General features: G+C 42.1%; 1 protein-coding gene across 1 annotated transcript; it reads right to left on the bottom strand.

Annotated features, from left to right (window-relative positions):
* Positions 1–4,306: 4,306 nt before the first annotated feature.
* On the bottom strand, positions 4,307–13,325 carry LOC124153013 (serine/threonine-protein kinase 36-like). Its single transcript, XM_046526109.2, has 9 exons — positions 13,026–13,325; positions 12,520–12,665; positions 11,003–11,137; positions 10,831–10,908; positions 9,743–9,925; positions 8,871–8,944; positions 7,607–7,854; positions 6,987–7,066; positions 4,307–5,273 (listed from the first exon to the last, which is right to left on the bottom strand). Exons 2-9 carry the CDS (start codon positions 12,643–12,645, stop codon positions 5,118–5,120), a joined length of 1,080 nt encoding a protein of 359 aa, XP_046382065.2. The 5' UTR covers positions 12,646–12,665; positions 13,026–13,325; the 3' UTR covers positions 4,307–5,117.
* Between the last annotated feature and the right edge of the window lie 2,631 nt (positions 13,326–15,956).

Below are 15,956 nucleotides of genomic sequence, written 5' to 3'. Positions count from 1 at the left end.
CACACACACATACCGACACACACACATACATACACACTCATACACAGACACACACACATACAGACACACACACACATACATACTAACTCATACAGAGACACACACACATACAGACACACACTGACATACATACACACTCATACACAGACACACACACATACAGACACACACACACATACAGACACACACACACATACAGACACACTCATACACAGACACACACACATACAGACACACACACACATACAGACACACTCATACACATACATACACACACTGACATACATACACCCTCATACACAGACACACACACATACAGACACACACACACACATACAGACACACTCATACACAGACACACACACATAAAGACACACACATACATACACACTCATACAGAGACACACACACATACACACACACTGACATACATACACACTCATACATAGACACACACTCATACAGACACACACACACATACAGACACACACACACATACAGACAGACTCATACACAGACACACACACATACAGACACACACACACATACAGACACACTCATACACATACATACACACACTGACATACATACACCCTCATACACAGACACACACACATACAGACACACACACACATACAGACACACTCATACACAGACACACACACATACAGACACACACACACATACATACACACTCATACACAGACACACACACATAAAGACACACACATACATACACACTCATACAGAGACACACACACATACAGACACACACTGACATACATACGCACTCATACAGAGACACACACACATTCAGACACACACACATACAGACACACACACACATACAGACACACTCATACACAGACACACACACATACAGACACACACACACATACAGACACACTCATACACATACATACACACACTGACATACATACACCCTCATACACAGACACACACACATACAGACACACACACACATACATACACACTCATACACAGACACACTCATACACATACAGACACACACTGACATACATACACACTCATACACAGACACACACACATACAGACACACAAACATACAGACACACTCATACACAGACACACTCATACACATACAGACACACACTGACATACATACACACTCATACACACACATACAGACACACACTGACATACATATACACTCATACACAGACACACAGACACACACTGACATACATATACACTCATACACAGACACACACACATATAGACACACACTGACATACATACAGACTCGCACACGCACACAACACTTACCACACATACACACACTGTAACACCCAGACACATACAGATATACACTGACATCCATAAACACACACTCATACACACACACTCACACACACACACATACAGACACACACACAAACTGTAACACCCAGACACATACAAATATACACTGACATACATAAACACACACTCATACACACACACTCACACACACACACATACAGACACACACACACACACACACTGTAACACCCAGACACATACAGATATACACTGACATCCATAAACACTCACTCATACACATACAGACACACACTCACACACACATACACATACAGACACACACATACACACACTGTAACACCCAGACACATACAGATATACACTGACATCCATAAACACACACTCATACACACACACTCACACACACATACACACACACACACATACAGACACACATACACACACTGTAACACCCAGACACATACAGATATACACTGACATCCATAAACACACACTCATACACACACACTCACACACACATACACACACACACACACATACAGACACACATACACACACTGTAACACCCAGACACATACAGATATACACTGACATCCATAAACACACACTCATACACACACACTCACACACACATACACACACACACATACAGACACACACACACACACTGTAACACCCAGACACATACAGATATACACTGACATACATAAACACACACTCATACACACACACTCACACACACATACACACACACACATACAGACACACACACACACTGTAACACCCAGACACATACAGATATACACTGACATACATAAACACACACTCATACACATACAGACACACACTCACACACACATACACACACACATACACGCACGCACGCACACACACACATACACGCACGCACGCACGCACACACACTCATACACATACAGATATACACTGACATACATACACACACACTCATACACACACAAACACACACACACACACACTCACACACACTCTCTCTCTCTCTCTCACACACACACACATACACACACACACACAGAGGCAGTGCGGTCTGCTGCCTGAGGCAACTCCTCTGTCGAAGCATTTACACTTTGGGGATCCGTAATGGTGTACCCATTAAGATTTTCTTTTCATGGGCCACAAATTTAATTCATAAATGAGAGTGGTTGAAACAACACACATAAAATGGTAACATTTGTATATAAGTATAAACAATGGAATGGGGGAAAGCTGGAGGTATTAAGCACAAAATAGAGCTTATTCTGAACAGTAATGAAAATTACGTTAATTTATTCGTGTGTTCCTTGACACCGCACTCAGCAATAGTCTAGCTACATGACATCGGTCATAGTTACACACGACCACACAATCCAGTGATTTACAACATGGGCATCGATCTACGCAATTGCGATACGATAAAGTCAGTCAGTCTAACCACCCTGTCCCTTTAGTCGCCTGGGTTGCCGAAGAACAATAACCCAGAATCTTCACGGTTTAGTTATAAAAAAACCTAAATATTAGTGCCATGAATATTTAACAATTATATGATGAATGATGAAACAAAAATGCTCCAGGACTGGTCGGCTCGGGGTCAGTATACTGTGTCTGAACGGGGTATTCATGATAAACTGCGGCATGGTATCTCAGTGAGCTAGTACTATAAAACGATATCAGTCCGGACTAGTACAAACATCCACAGACACACACACGTGCATGCACGTCGCCATATAAGTGCAATAATCTTGGATGTGACGTTAAACCCAATTTAACCTCACCTCATGCTCACAAAAAGCAGGCAACCCCAGCCAATATATTTTCCAGAATAAGAATTTACACAATGACAATCAGCCAAGTAAGAAGTAGCTGTTTCCAACAATCTACAAAGTCATGCACATCCCGATCTTCAAAGATCTGTTTCGATGGAACGTACGAGGGGCGTTCAATAAGTTTTGCAACTTCAATATAAGACCAAGTCGCAGAATATCTTTTGCACTTTTATTTTTCAATATAATCTCCATTTACCTTCATACTCTTGTTCCATTGGTCCTTCAAGCTTTTAATACCAGTTTTATAGAAGTCCGTAGATTGGCCCTCTAACCACGCCTCTGTTGGAGCCTTTATGTCCTCGTCATCCTGGAAGCGTCTTCCACGTCCGACAGATGTCATTTGCCGGAACACTGTGGGTTAAGACTAGGATGTAGGGTTGGTGATTTAACTGTTCAAATCCATCACTTTACACAAGCGATCATGGATTTCCTTTGCTTTGCATCCCTCCTTGGTAAGGAACTTTATTACAGCGCGTTGTTCATGTTTGAGAGAATCGATGATTGTGGCCACTCTTAGGTGAATGAAGCCATCACATCTAACTCATTGTTGTGTCTGGAACTTGTCATGACACGTGTCAACCTAATGTTATGACTAGTGTCACACCTGCCACAAGTTGACATTTATTATTAAAAATAATCAATGTTTCCGCAACGTTCCCCTACCACCCATGAATATCACATTTGGGATATGTGAGTGCGTGAGTGCGTGAGTGCGTGAGTGAGTGCGTGAATGAGTGAGTGAGTGAGTGAGTGTGTGTGTGTAGATGGGGGGGGGGGGGGTTAGTAAGCTCTGTCTGGGTAATGTTGTGTAAAATATGGTTCAATGAAGACTAGGCTAAGAGTTGAAACGACCCTTACCATGTTTGAAATTTATTAATTTTCAAAAGACAACATGTCTAAGATAAACATTGGTAGTTGTGTATTTTGCGAAAACAGTTTTCTGTAGTTATAAAAGGTTTTAAATCAAATTATTTAAGATCAAACATATAAAAAGTCAACTGAGAGGTTTTGTGTCGTTGTTCATCAGTTAAGTAAAAACATTATGCTATCAATGTGTTTTAAGTAAGGGACAACGAATGATTGCATAACGTGAACTGCTAAACATGAAACAAGAATATTTCCATTAAATAATTTACTTGAAATAAAAAAAAACACATATGTATATAATCACCATTTATACATGCATTTCATTACAATACAAATAATATTTGTTCCTCACAGTAAAATACTATTATTATATAGTACTTTACCTTCGTGGAATTTCGCAAAGCGTAATACTCCGTTAATTAAACATATCAATGATAACTGTCACGGGTTTCTTCACAGGTAAGTGGATATCCTGCTTTCTAATTGATTAAAAGGTACGGGTCATTACTCATTTGCAACCCATGCTTGCCGTAAAAGGTGACTATGCTTGTCGTAAAAGGCGACTAACGGGATCGGGTGGTCAGGCTCGCTGACATGGTTGATGCATGTCATCGTATCCCAAGGAGGAGGATCTATGCGAGGATCGAGGATCATAACGTCAATCACTGGATTGTCTGGTCCAGACTCGATTATTTACAGACGGCCGTCATATAGCTGGAATATTGCTGAGTGCGGCGTTAAACAACAAACAAACAAACATTACTCATTTGTATCTACAAACTGTTATCTGCTGTTAGCAAGTGTGGATATTAACCGTTATTCATGGTGTTCAGTCTTTTTGAATGAATGATTGAGTGAGTATGCTTTTACGCCGCTTTTAGCAATGTTCCGGCAATATCAAGGCGGGCGACACCAGGTTATTCCGTAAAGGGGCCACCGGCCCAATATACAAGGTACATTTACATTGGACTGATCAGTTCACCTCTACGGGGCGCTGACTATTACTATCGGGGGACCGATTCACAAAGCGCCCGCAAGCCACGAACAAGTGGTCAACACTCATTGGAGTGCTGAGAAGGATGCACATCTGCTGGTCAGATACATCTAAGGACATAGTGGCTTAGTTCGGGCAGCACGTTGAGCCCTTCGCTGTAATGGAGATATAAGCACAATGACATCCATGTCATCGGCACCGTCGGTCGCGTCCGTCGAGCCAACAGCATCGGGTACGTCTTCACCACCATCGGAGAGAATGTAAACCTTGGAACAAAAATGTATAGGACTGAGAACTTTCTGAGACACTTTCTGTTTTCAAACTTTGCTTCCTATTTATCAACAAGGATGCTGACCATTATCAAAGTACTTTCAATTCTTTTGAATATTGTCTTCAGTTCGACAACACTCGTAAATGCTATGGCCAACGGTCAATATGCGACCTCATGTTTAAACAGTACCCAATCTCTACCTATTACATCGGTAATGGTATGTGTAGGATATAACACGTCAGAGGATTTTTATGCGGTAAAAAAACGGATCCAAGGGATAAAACCGAGGGCGTCAGCCCTGAGGTTTATCCCGAGGATGAAGGTTTTAAATCTCATAAAAAACCGAGGGTAAGCGTTTTATCTAATTCTTATAAACCTATTCATTGGGATCGCTATTAAGTAAGAAACTTCTTTCTATAGGCATTAAAACCTATTGTAAGGTTTTACTTTCCAGTCGGGTTAAATCTCATAAACAGGGGCGTTGTAATGTTCCTGGGATTTTATATAATATCCCTGGGGGTCGGGAAAAACCGCGGGGGCTTTGCCCCCTTGGTTTTTCCCTCTCCCCAGGGCATGCTCTGTCTACCAAAACCTCGTGAGCGTGTTTTCTCCAATACATAAACAGAAAAAAGAAACTTTATCATTTATCAACATCGTTTATAAACATTTTTATGTTTCAAACACACTTGGCATGAACCTAAGAAAACGGGCGTAAAATATTTCTGGCTTGTGGACAGGTGCTTGCAAAAGACATTCTTAAAAGCATTGTGATTTGTCAGCCTAGTGGTACACTCACTAGGCTACAGATACGAAGGTTGCATGTTCGATACGCAGGGATACAAAAACCATTTGTCATTTGATTTTACATTTCATTACTCTGTGTTCAAATGCAAATAAATTTCTAGCAAGAAACATTTATATGTCACAATGTAAACGAAAGTTGTATTAATAAAAACCCAGGGATATTATAACATCCCTGTTTATGAGATTTGACAAGACTGGAGAACAATAGGATGACGTCACTGGAGGTTTATACTATGTGATACTCTGGATTCACTCGCCACCATGTTTTACTTCGTTCTTGGACCGATTGGCAGTTCTGGGCGCTACAAAATGCCGCCAGATTTCATTACTCTCCGAGGCGAAAGGATGGTTTGTTTGTTGGTTGGTTTGTTGTTTAACGCCGCACTCTGCAATATTCCAGCTATATGACGGCGGTCTGTAAATAATCGAGTCTGGACCAGACAATCCAGTGAATGACATCATGAGCATCGATCGACGCAATTGGGATCGATGATATGTATCAACCAAGTCAGCGAGCCTGACCACCCGATCCCGTTAGTCGCCTTTTACGACAAGCATAGTCGCCTTTTACGGCAAGTGTGGGTTCCTGAAGACCAATTCTACCCGGAATCTTCACGGGTAGCGAAAGGATGTAGATATTGTTACCTCCGAAACGAAGCTAATTACGAATTGGTCCTGGGTACTTATGGATAGAATGGAGATACAATACCTTGTATAATCGAGGATGAAGACGTGACGTGAATGAACATATCAATAATCCAATTTCTAATTTAACTTTACAGCATGCACGATGATTAACGAGTTTGTGTAAGCAACAACGTTACGAGCGTGTACAAGAAGTCAAACTCATATCATTTGCATTCTCATTGGATATTGTTATATGAAAGTACAGTATGAAACAGACCATGTTTTTGCTCCCTTCCGTTTGTTCTTGAATTCCTGGTCTTGTGAAAGCACTTTCTCTGGCACGATCTTCGGGGGACACTATCAACCAGGAATGATATAAGACATGAAGGCGCTCGAAGTGCGACAGACAACGGTGGCTGATCGATACCATGAATTTATTTCTCTGCAAAGGATCATTATCTGGTTTTAAAAAGGTCACACATGAATATTGTGCCTAAAGGAAGAAAAAGACAATTTATTATTTACTGTAACTATGACTGTAAATACGTGTGTGACTGCAGCTTTTGGCCTTACAATTCCAAACACAAAAATGTTATATTAGTTTATAAGCTGTAATTTGACACATTACGTTTTAATTTCTTTTCCTACGCCTTAGTCTTTGTTTGTTTGTTTGTTTGTTTAACGCCGCACTCAGCAATATTTCAGCTCTATGACTGCGGCTTTTAGATAATCTAGTCTGGACCAGACAATCCAGAGATTGACATCATAAACATTTTTCTACGCAATCGGGATACGATGACGTGCATCAACCACGTCAGCAAGCCTGATCACCATATAGCCTCTACGACAAGCATGGCTCTATACCGGATCTTCACGGGATCTTGAACTGACGCCTACCTTGTATTACCCCTCTGAGCCAAGAATGGTCTAAAATAGTTGGCCACGAACAACGCTGCTTAGGTTCCTTCTTCAACATGTGCTGCAAGAGTTCCGTCGGCTCTGCTGGGATGTTGTCCGGCCACACCACGTCACAATGTACAATATGCTCCACAAGAGTTCTCACTTGTTCTTGTCCGTCGTTTGATTCGTCGGGCTCGAACGGCGGTTTACCAAGAAACAGCTCGTATACCATGGCCCCGAGGGACCTGCGAGACGAGAGAACATGAAGGGACAGCCCATTTAATATTCTTGGGTTGGGTGTGGAACATGTTTCTTTCTCTGAAAGGACGAGCCCATTATTTGTGTTTCACAAAATACTGTTTTCAGGAAATCCAGCATATCACTTGACAAAATTATTTTATTCCAGTGTTTGGGACATATTATAATAAAAAATCAGAAATATGAAATATCTACTGAATTAACTTTTATTATTGGATATTGTTTGACATCCGTGTGAATGTGGCAAAGAGACACGTTTGACTATGACAAGGAGACACGTTTGACTATGACAAGGAGTAGATCCGTTTAACTGTGACAAGGAGTCATTTTTGACTGTGATCCGTGTGACTACGCCAAGGAGAAACGTTTGTCTATGACAAGGAGTTATGTTTGACTGTGACACGTGTGACTTTGGCAAGGAGACACGTTTGACTATGACAAGGAGACATGTTTGACTCTGACACGGAGACACGTTTGACTATGAAAAGGAGACACGCTTGACTATGACAAGGAGGCATGTTTTACTGTGACAAGGAGACACTTTTGACTATGACAAGGAGACATGTTTGACTGACAAGGAGACACGTTTGACTATGACAAGGAGGCATGTTTTACTGTGACAAGGAGACACGTTTGACTATGACAAGGAGACATGTTTGACTGACAAGGAGACACGTTTGACTATGACAAGGAGGCATGTTTTACTGTGACAAGGAGACACGTTTGACTATGACAAGGAGTCATGTTTGACTGTGACACGTGTGACTGTGGCAAGGAGACGCGTTTGATTGTGACAAGGAGATACGTTTGTCTATAACAAAGAGACACGTTTGACTATGGCAAGAAGACACGTTTGACTATGACAAGGAGACACGTTTGACTATGACAAGGAAACACGTTTGACTGTGACAAACGTTTGACACAAAGCAACACAACAACCGTCCGAGCATAAAACTAACAACATACAAAAAACTGATTAAATGTAATTACATGTCACACATACCAAATGTCCACCTTCTCACTGTAGTAGACGATGCTGTTCCCGGCAATTTCGGGGGCCATGTACATTGGTGTAGACTGAAAGGATGGACACTGTTGTAACGGCAACATCGACTACAACATAATCCTTCTCGATTAGACCACAGTTTAGATACCACAGTATATGGGCTTCGTTTTGCTTCATTTGGCAAAACCATCAACCAAGTAAAGCATTCCAACACACCGACTTGCATCACATAAGTTTACTTGTGTGCATGCTATTTTACACCGCACTATTACAGCTATTTTGCGACGGTCAATAATTATTGAAGCCTGTACTGGAGCAAACAGTGATTGCTATTATGAGAAACATACATAGCCGCGAGTTACAATCAGCGAAATCGTTTCCCCTCTCCTGATCCATTTAAACGCCGCTTAAGATAAGAAATTCATAACATGCATGTCCACGAGGCACCTCGATATGAGCCACGACTGCGACACCCGCCGCCTCATCCCCGAAAGAAAGTCATCTATTAATAATCAATTTTAAAGAGTTTTAGTGCTATTTAATTGCTTACATGTAAGTCTTTTTGTTTAAAAATGAAAGGGTAGAGCAGGACATACTTACCCTTTTCGCGAACACCTGGGCCCACTTGCACAAAGCGATCTTAGCGCTACGACTATTGTAAGCCTATGTTAAAGTATGGGAGTTACGATCATCTTAGCACTAAGATCGCTTTGTGCAAGCGGGCCCTGGTGTCATCACTGATTATCAGTGATCAATCCGTATAGGTTTCACCTCTATTTTGACTTATACCTCAATGGAATCTGTTTCTGATACTCGCAATTGGTTATTTTCTCTGGCGTTCACGTTTTATATATGTATATCGAGATTACCTTGATGGTGGTGGGTAACGACCCGATTTCAGTGAAGTATTCACGGGCGAAGCCGAAGTCGCACAGTTTGACGGTGCCGTCATCCATGAGGAGGACGTTCTCGGGCTTCAAGTCTCGGTGTAGGATGCTCTTGGAGTGAAGGTGGAAGACGGCTGAAAACAGCTGACAAGCTATCTGACGTACCTTATATAACAGATAGATTCACATTGTACTATATTGACATGAAAAGCAGTTATAATGTTATTCATCGGTCAAACCTCATTTACAATAAATCATTAACCGACGAAATAGCATATTATCCAATATAATATTTGACACAATCCACTTGTTTTCGTTATAACCAATTCATCATCACTCATTCTGAAGCTTTGATCATGATGTCAATCACTGGAATGTCTGGTCCAGACGCGATTATTTACAGACCGCCTTCATATAGCTAGAATATTGCTAAGTGCGGCGTAAAACAACAAACCAACCATAATTATCCCAATCAGGGGTGCAATTAGTGAGTGAGTTAGGTTTTACGTCGCTTTTAACAGTATTCCAGTCATATCACGGCATGTCAGCTTAATGTGGGAGGAAAGCCCGAAGTGATGCAGGCCTCAGACCTTTACCACTTTAGTGAATGAAATAAAAGCGCCAAAACCCTTTCCATATTTATAAGAAATCTCTCCAAAAAGCAAAGTCGATCGTACGTTTACGACTATATCATGCGCATGTGTTTATGAATCACTACCAACCCACGAGCACGGTATAATCATCATTATCATCATAATCATAATCATCATCATCATCATCTTTATTTGTATCATCGCCATCATCGTAAACATCGCACACCAAGCTGCTTACATAATATGCCTTGAGTGATCCAGCAGAATGTTTGGTGCCTTAAAACTCGCACAAGACACAGTTTCTTGAGTGAAATATATTGCAATATCGATAATTCAAGTCCCAAAGATGATATTACGTCCCAGCTCTTTGTCCAAACATATGATACTTATTTATTGGTCAAACTTAATCTCCATATATTAAACCTATATATCTGTACTGAAATATATACTGACGTAAATGTTATAAAATTACTCAACTCTGTTTTCTGGAAAGCTCCCTACAATCCCCAACTCGTGGTAGAGCTCTCCCGGAGCACACTCCATTGCAAGGACACGCTGAAACAGTAGACGGCACAGGTATGAATACAGACGACCCCAGAAAGACGTCACGTTTACATTTTGATACAAAACATCCGAAAACGATACTTACGTAGTTCGGTATTTCGTACTTCTCCAGGAAAAGGATGATGTTTGGGTGGTTCAGTTTCTCCATAATGTTTGTTTCATGTAGAAAATCATTAACTTCGTCTTTGTTCGATGTTTTTATATATTTCAGTGCGCACACCTGTAATAGATATATTTATTATGTATTTGGTGATAAAATACTATATTTTATTTTGAAAGATATATCTGATATCCCTCTCGAGCGAAAGAACACTCTATGCCCTAAATTCTTTCACTCTACCTCGGGGACAGGCGGGTAGTCTAGTGGTTAAAACGGTCGCTCGTCCCGCCGAAGAGTGGGTGAGTGAGTTGGGTTTAACGGCGCTTTCTTCCAGTTATATCACGGCGTGTCAGCTTAATGTGGGAGGAAAGCCCGAAGTGATGTAGGTCTCAGACGTTTACCACGTCGGTGAAACCCACGAGCACGGGTATGGTGCTGACAAACCTAGAAACATAATTGGGGCGAACCGGGATTCGAACCCACTATCATAGGTTTCTGGCGCGTCCAAGGGACGCAACTCTGCACAGCGAATCGCAGCGCCTTAGACGACAGGGCCACCCGTGCCCCGTCACGCCGAAGACACGGGTTCGATTGCTTGTTTGTTGTTTAATGCCGCACTCAGAAGTAATCCAGTGATTGACATCATGAGCATCGATCCACGCAATTGGGATACGATGACATGCATCAACCAAGTCAACGAGCCTGACCAACCGATCCCGTTAGTCGCCTCTTACGACAAGCATAGTCGCCTTTTACGGCAAGCATGGGTTACTGAAGACCTATTCTAACCCGGATCTTGACGGGTCTGACGGCACTTTCAAAAGTATTACAGTTACATCCTTTAATTAATTTGATGTGGCAAAAAAACATGAACTGAAGCAGTTGTCAGAGATGTCAGATGTTGGCATGGATAATTTAGTGGTGGGACGATACACCGATGCATTGGTGGATCGCGGCTTTTAACTTATCGATACAAGTATCGATCACAGTCGCACACGAGGTAAGAAAATATCGATTCTTACCTTAAATGTTTGCTTTAAATAACTGTCACACCAAGCACTAAGTAGTGAAAGTTAACAGTGAAAACGTTAATGTTTTCATCCATGGCGCCATACTTCACACTGCCTAGTGTAAATCGTCAGTGTGCCAGGTATTTGGCCATCCTGTCTACGTAAAAGATGGCTTGTGTACCACAGATAACAGCACATGCAAGTATCGTGATACGTATCGGACCATGAGTAAGGTATCATGATACGTATCAGATCGCACAGTTGGTGTATCGTCCCAGCCATAATGGATATGGTGATGAACAACAATCAGAGCGAATCTGGGATTCGAACCCATGTGCTTATGCCTCTGGCGCGCCTAAGGGACGCAGCTCTCAATGCGAATGCGCGCCTTACCCAAAAGGGCCAATCGTGTCTGCCAGTAAAAAAGCAATTTGAAGAACTCTAAAAGTGCACAATAAACCAATAGATAAGTTAAGTGTAATACTGCCTCACCTGCCCAGTGCCATCTTTTCTTTTCCCCTTGAACACCACGCCGTAGGATCCTTCCCCGAGGAGTTCGGAAACAACATACCTGTCATCTTGAATACCCCGCTCCGAGAGTAGCTGGTGGTCGCCCATTGTACGTGGTGAGACTGTACCTTGAAGGCAACATGTTTTTATGATGTTAAACATACAACATATCTAACGATCGATAGCTTGTAAAGCCCTTCTTACTCATTCACTCTCCTCGCCTGTGGTGTGTGGTGTGATCAGGTACATCTTGTTGTGTAGTGTGGTGTTGTGATGTGCGATCTGCGTTCTTTAGCGCACTATGTGTTGTGTGCAGAGTAATACAGGTTTGTTGTGTGCAGATTAATACAGGTTTGTTGTGTGGTGAGTGTGGTGGTACATGTTTGTTGTGGTGTTGTATCCGGTACGGTCTATGGTACTTTCATAACAACACTTCATAACATACAAACTCATAAAATGTAAACACTTCATATGAACCATTGCCTCACCTTACACGATCACGTTCCCCGTGTCACAGAAACTCGTCTCCGACGTCTTCCGAACAGGACGCTTCCGTCTGTGACCTGGCTGTCGCGTCACGTCTTATTATAGACCAGTCCGGGAATTCCTGGGAAATCCAAAGCGCGACTGGTTATGCAGGTGCGTTGATCTGTATGTCCAAACAGCTGCTCAGTGTGTTGTGATAGTGTGTTGCACCGACTGATAGCAACGTGTTCATACCAGCAGTGTAGTGTTCGCGTCTCTATAAACGCTATTGACACTCGTCGCCTGCACAGAGTGTATGAATAGACATCGGAATTCTTCCGTACGTTCCACCTGAACAAGCTACACAAGCCAAACTCGTCAGACAGGCTGTCACTGGGGCACACGGTAAGCGTAATAGATAAAATGTACTTTCATCAGGACGGAAACAGACTATTCACTGGTATGCATGTAGCTTAAATATAATCTTTTATACAGTTTGTAATATGAAAACAAACCATTGTCATCAGTTTCATATTCTTATTTTTCTTCATTTTCTTCATTTTCTTCATTTTCTTATGTTTCCCTGAATAATTGTAATTTTGTTACTGTTGAAACTGAAGATGTGGTGTCCTCAACACCCGGTGTTCATTTTGTCGCCGAAGTTGGTTAGTTTGTTGTTTTACGCCGCACTCAGCAATATTCCAGCTATATGACGGCGGTCTGTAAATAATCGAGTCTGGACCAGACAAACCAGTGATTGGCACCATGAGCATCGATCCACGCAATTGGGATCGATGACATGCATCAACCAAGTCAGCGAGCCAGACCACCCGATCCCGTTAGTCGCCTTTTTCGACAAGCATAGTCGCCTTTTACGGCAAGCATGGGTTGGTGAAGACCTATTCCACCCCGCATCTTCACGGGTATGTCACCGAAGTGCGTGTGCCCACAGTGATTTACGCTTTATTAATATCCAGGTAGACAATGGAACTCTCTCTGTGTGTCCGCGTTGGCTATAGAAGCAGTGTGTGAATTGACTATGTGAATCCATTACAAGAAGTGACAAATGGTTGTTCAGGAATATTGTATTTTTTATTACGAAGGTCAAAAATAAAATAACGAATCGTTAACTCTTTTACTTTCATAATTCAAAGTTTTCCCATTTACAAATCTGACATCACTGGATAATGTAGGTAAATAATATTAAGGACAGTCTATTCTGGACAACTGCAAAACGCGGCGGCGACGCCCAATCGTTACCTCCCTTCCATCCATTAACCCTCATGATTCCTGAATATATCCCTATCCCGACCCGTCTCCACAGCCCCAGCAACATCAGGCAATTCCTTGAGGCATTCTGAGACGGTCGGGTAGCCTTGAGCTTAAAGCGTTCTCTCGTCACGCCGAAGACACGGGTTCGATTCCTGACATGGGTACAATGTGTGAAGCCCATTCCTGGTGTCCCCCGCCGTGATATTGCTGGAATATTGCTACAGGGCAGCGTAAAACCATACTCACTCACTCACGCATTCTCAATATAGGTGAGGTGAGGTGAAATTGGGTTTAACGTCGCGTCCAAGATTATTGCACATATATAGCGACGTGCATGCACGTGTATGTGTGTGAGTGGCTGCTTGTACTAGCCCGGACTGATGCCGATTTATAGTGCTAGCTCACTGAGATACCATGCCGCAGTTTAACATGAATACCCCACTCAGACACAGTATACTGACTCCGAGCCGACCAGTCCTTGTTTTAGCCCCTTAATGCCGAGCGCCAGACAGGTTAACAACAAGTACAATCTTTTAACGTCTTTTTGTATGACGCGGCCCGGGATCGAACCCTGGACCTTCCGCTCTCCGGGCGGACGCTCTACCACTAGACCACGGAGGCGGTCTCTCCATAGAGGAAACATAGAAAGGTAATACTGGCATTAAGGTAATGAAGAGACAGCATCGTGTATAAACAGATCAACGCCAGCATGCGCAGTGTGTAATGCCTGTCAACATCCGACCCGTGAAGATCCAGGTTAGAATGACTGAATGAATCAGTTTTAACGCCAGGATTCAGTTATATCACACTTCAGCAACCAATGCTTGCCATAAAAGGCGACAATGCTTGTCGTAAAAGGCGACTATGCGTGTCGTAAAAGGCGACTAACGGGAATCGGGTGGTCAGGCTCGCTGACTTGGTTGGTGCATGTCATCGATCCCAATTGCGTGGATCGATGCTCATGATATCAATCACTGGATTGTCTTGTCCAGACTCGATTATTTACAGACCGCCGTCATAAAACTGGAATATTGCTGAGTGCGTTAAACAACAACCAACCAACTGTTAACATCCTGCATTTAAGTACAAGTGACAAAAATCAATGATCATAAGAAATCTCCACTAAAAGCAGAGCCCGTTGTGCGGTTCCGACTATATCATAAGCATGTGTTCATGAATCACTATCAAATAGTGATGGTCTCTGTGTTCGCGAAAAGCCCCATTAATTTGCAGACTACTAACCAAGCGTGTAGTTTAGCGTAAGCAGTCAAGTACTCATGAGAAAAAGTATTTTTACTTTCTGTTCACATGTGACTAAAACCCCGAACGCATGCACCATTTACTCGCTTTGTCAATTTACACACATCCGTAATATAACACAAGGAGTACATTTGCATCTTGTTCGGCTGTGATTCAAAAGTATATTTACACATTAGCAAATCTACTCTATACATGCTCGTACAATTAGTCATGCGAACGCTGAGCAATATTATATTTACTCATATGAGTAATTTGTTTGACCTTCACCGTAAGTCTGTTTCATCATATCTATTTTAAACAACAATCTGTCTAAACATGTTTGTTGTTTAACGCCGCACTCAGCAATATTCCAGCTATATGATGGCGGTCTGTAAATAGTCGAGTCTTGACAATACAATCCATTGATTGACATCACGAACATC

This window comes from Haliotis rufescens, unplaced genomic scaffold, assembly GCF_023055435.1.
Source record: "Haliotis rufescens isolate VD_foot unplaced genomic scaffold, xgHalRufe1.0.p SCAF_21, whole genome shotgun sequence".
Lineage (NCBI taxonomy): Eukaryota > Metazoa > Mollusca > Gastropoda > Lepetellida > Haliotidae > Haliotis > Haliotis rufescens.
Note: the sequence above shows the minus strand (reverse complement) of the source record. Positions and strands in the feature narration are given on the sequence as shown.

What these genes read in the sequence shown, in the direction of transcription:
- LOC124153013 (XM_046526109.2), bottom strand. Translation starts at nt 12,645, where the DNA reads ATGGGCGACCACCAGCTACTCTCGGAGCGGGGTATTCAAGATGACAGG. An exon ending in AGTACGAAATACCGAACTAC is followed by an intron (nt 10,909 to 11,002) that starts GTAAGTATCGTT and finishes CTACTGTTTCAG; the next exon opens with CGTGTCCTTGCAATGGAGTG. An exon ending in CGTTACCCACCACCATCAAG is followed by an intron (nt 8,945 to 9,742) that starts GTAATCTCGATA and finishes CCATCCTTTCAG; the next exon opens with TCTACACCAATGTACATGGC.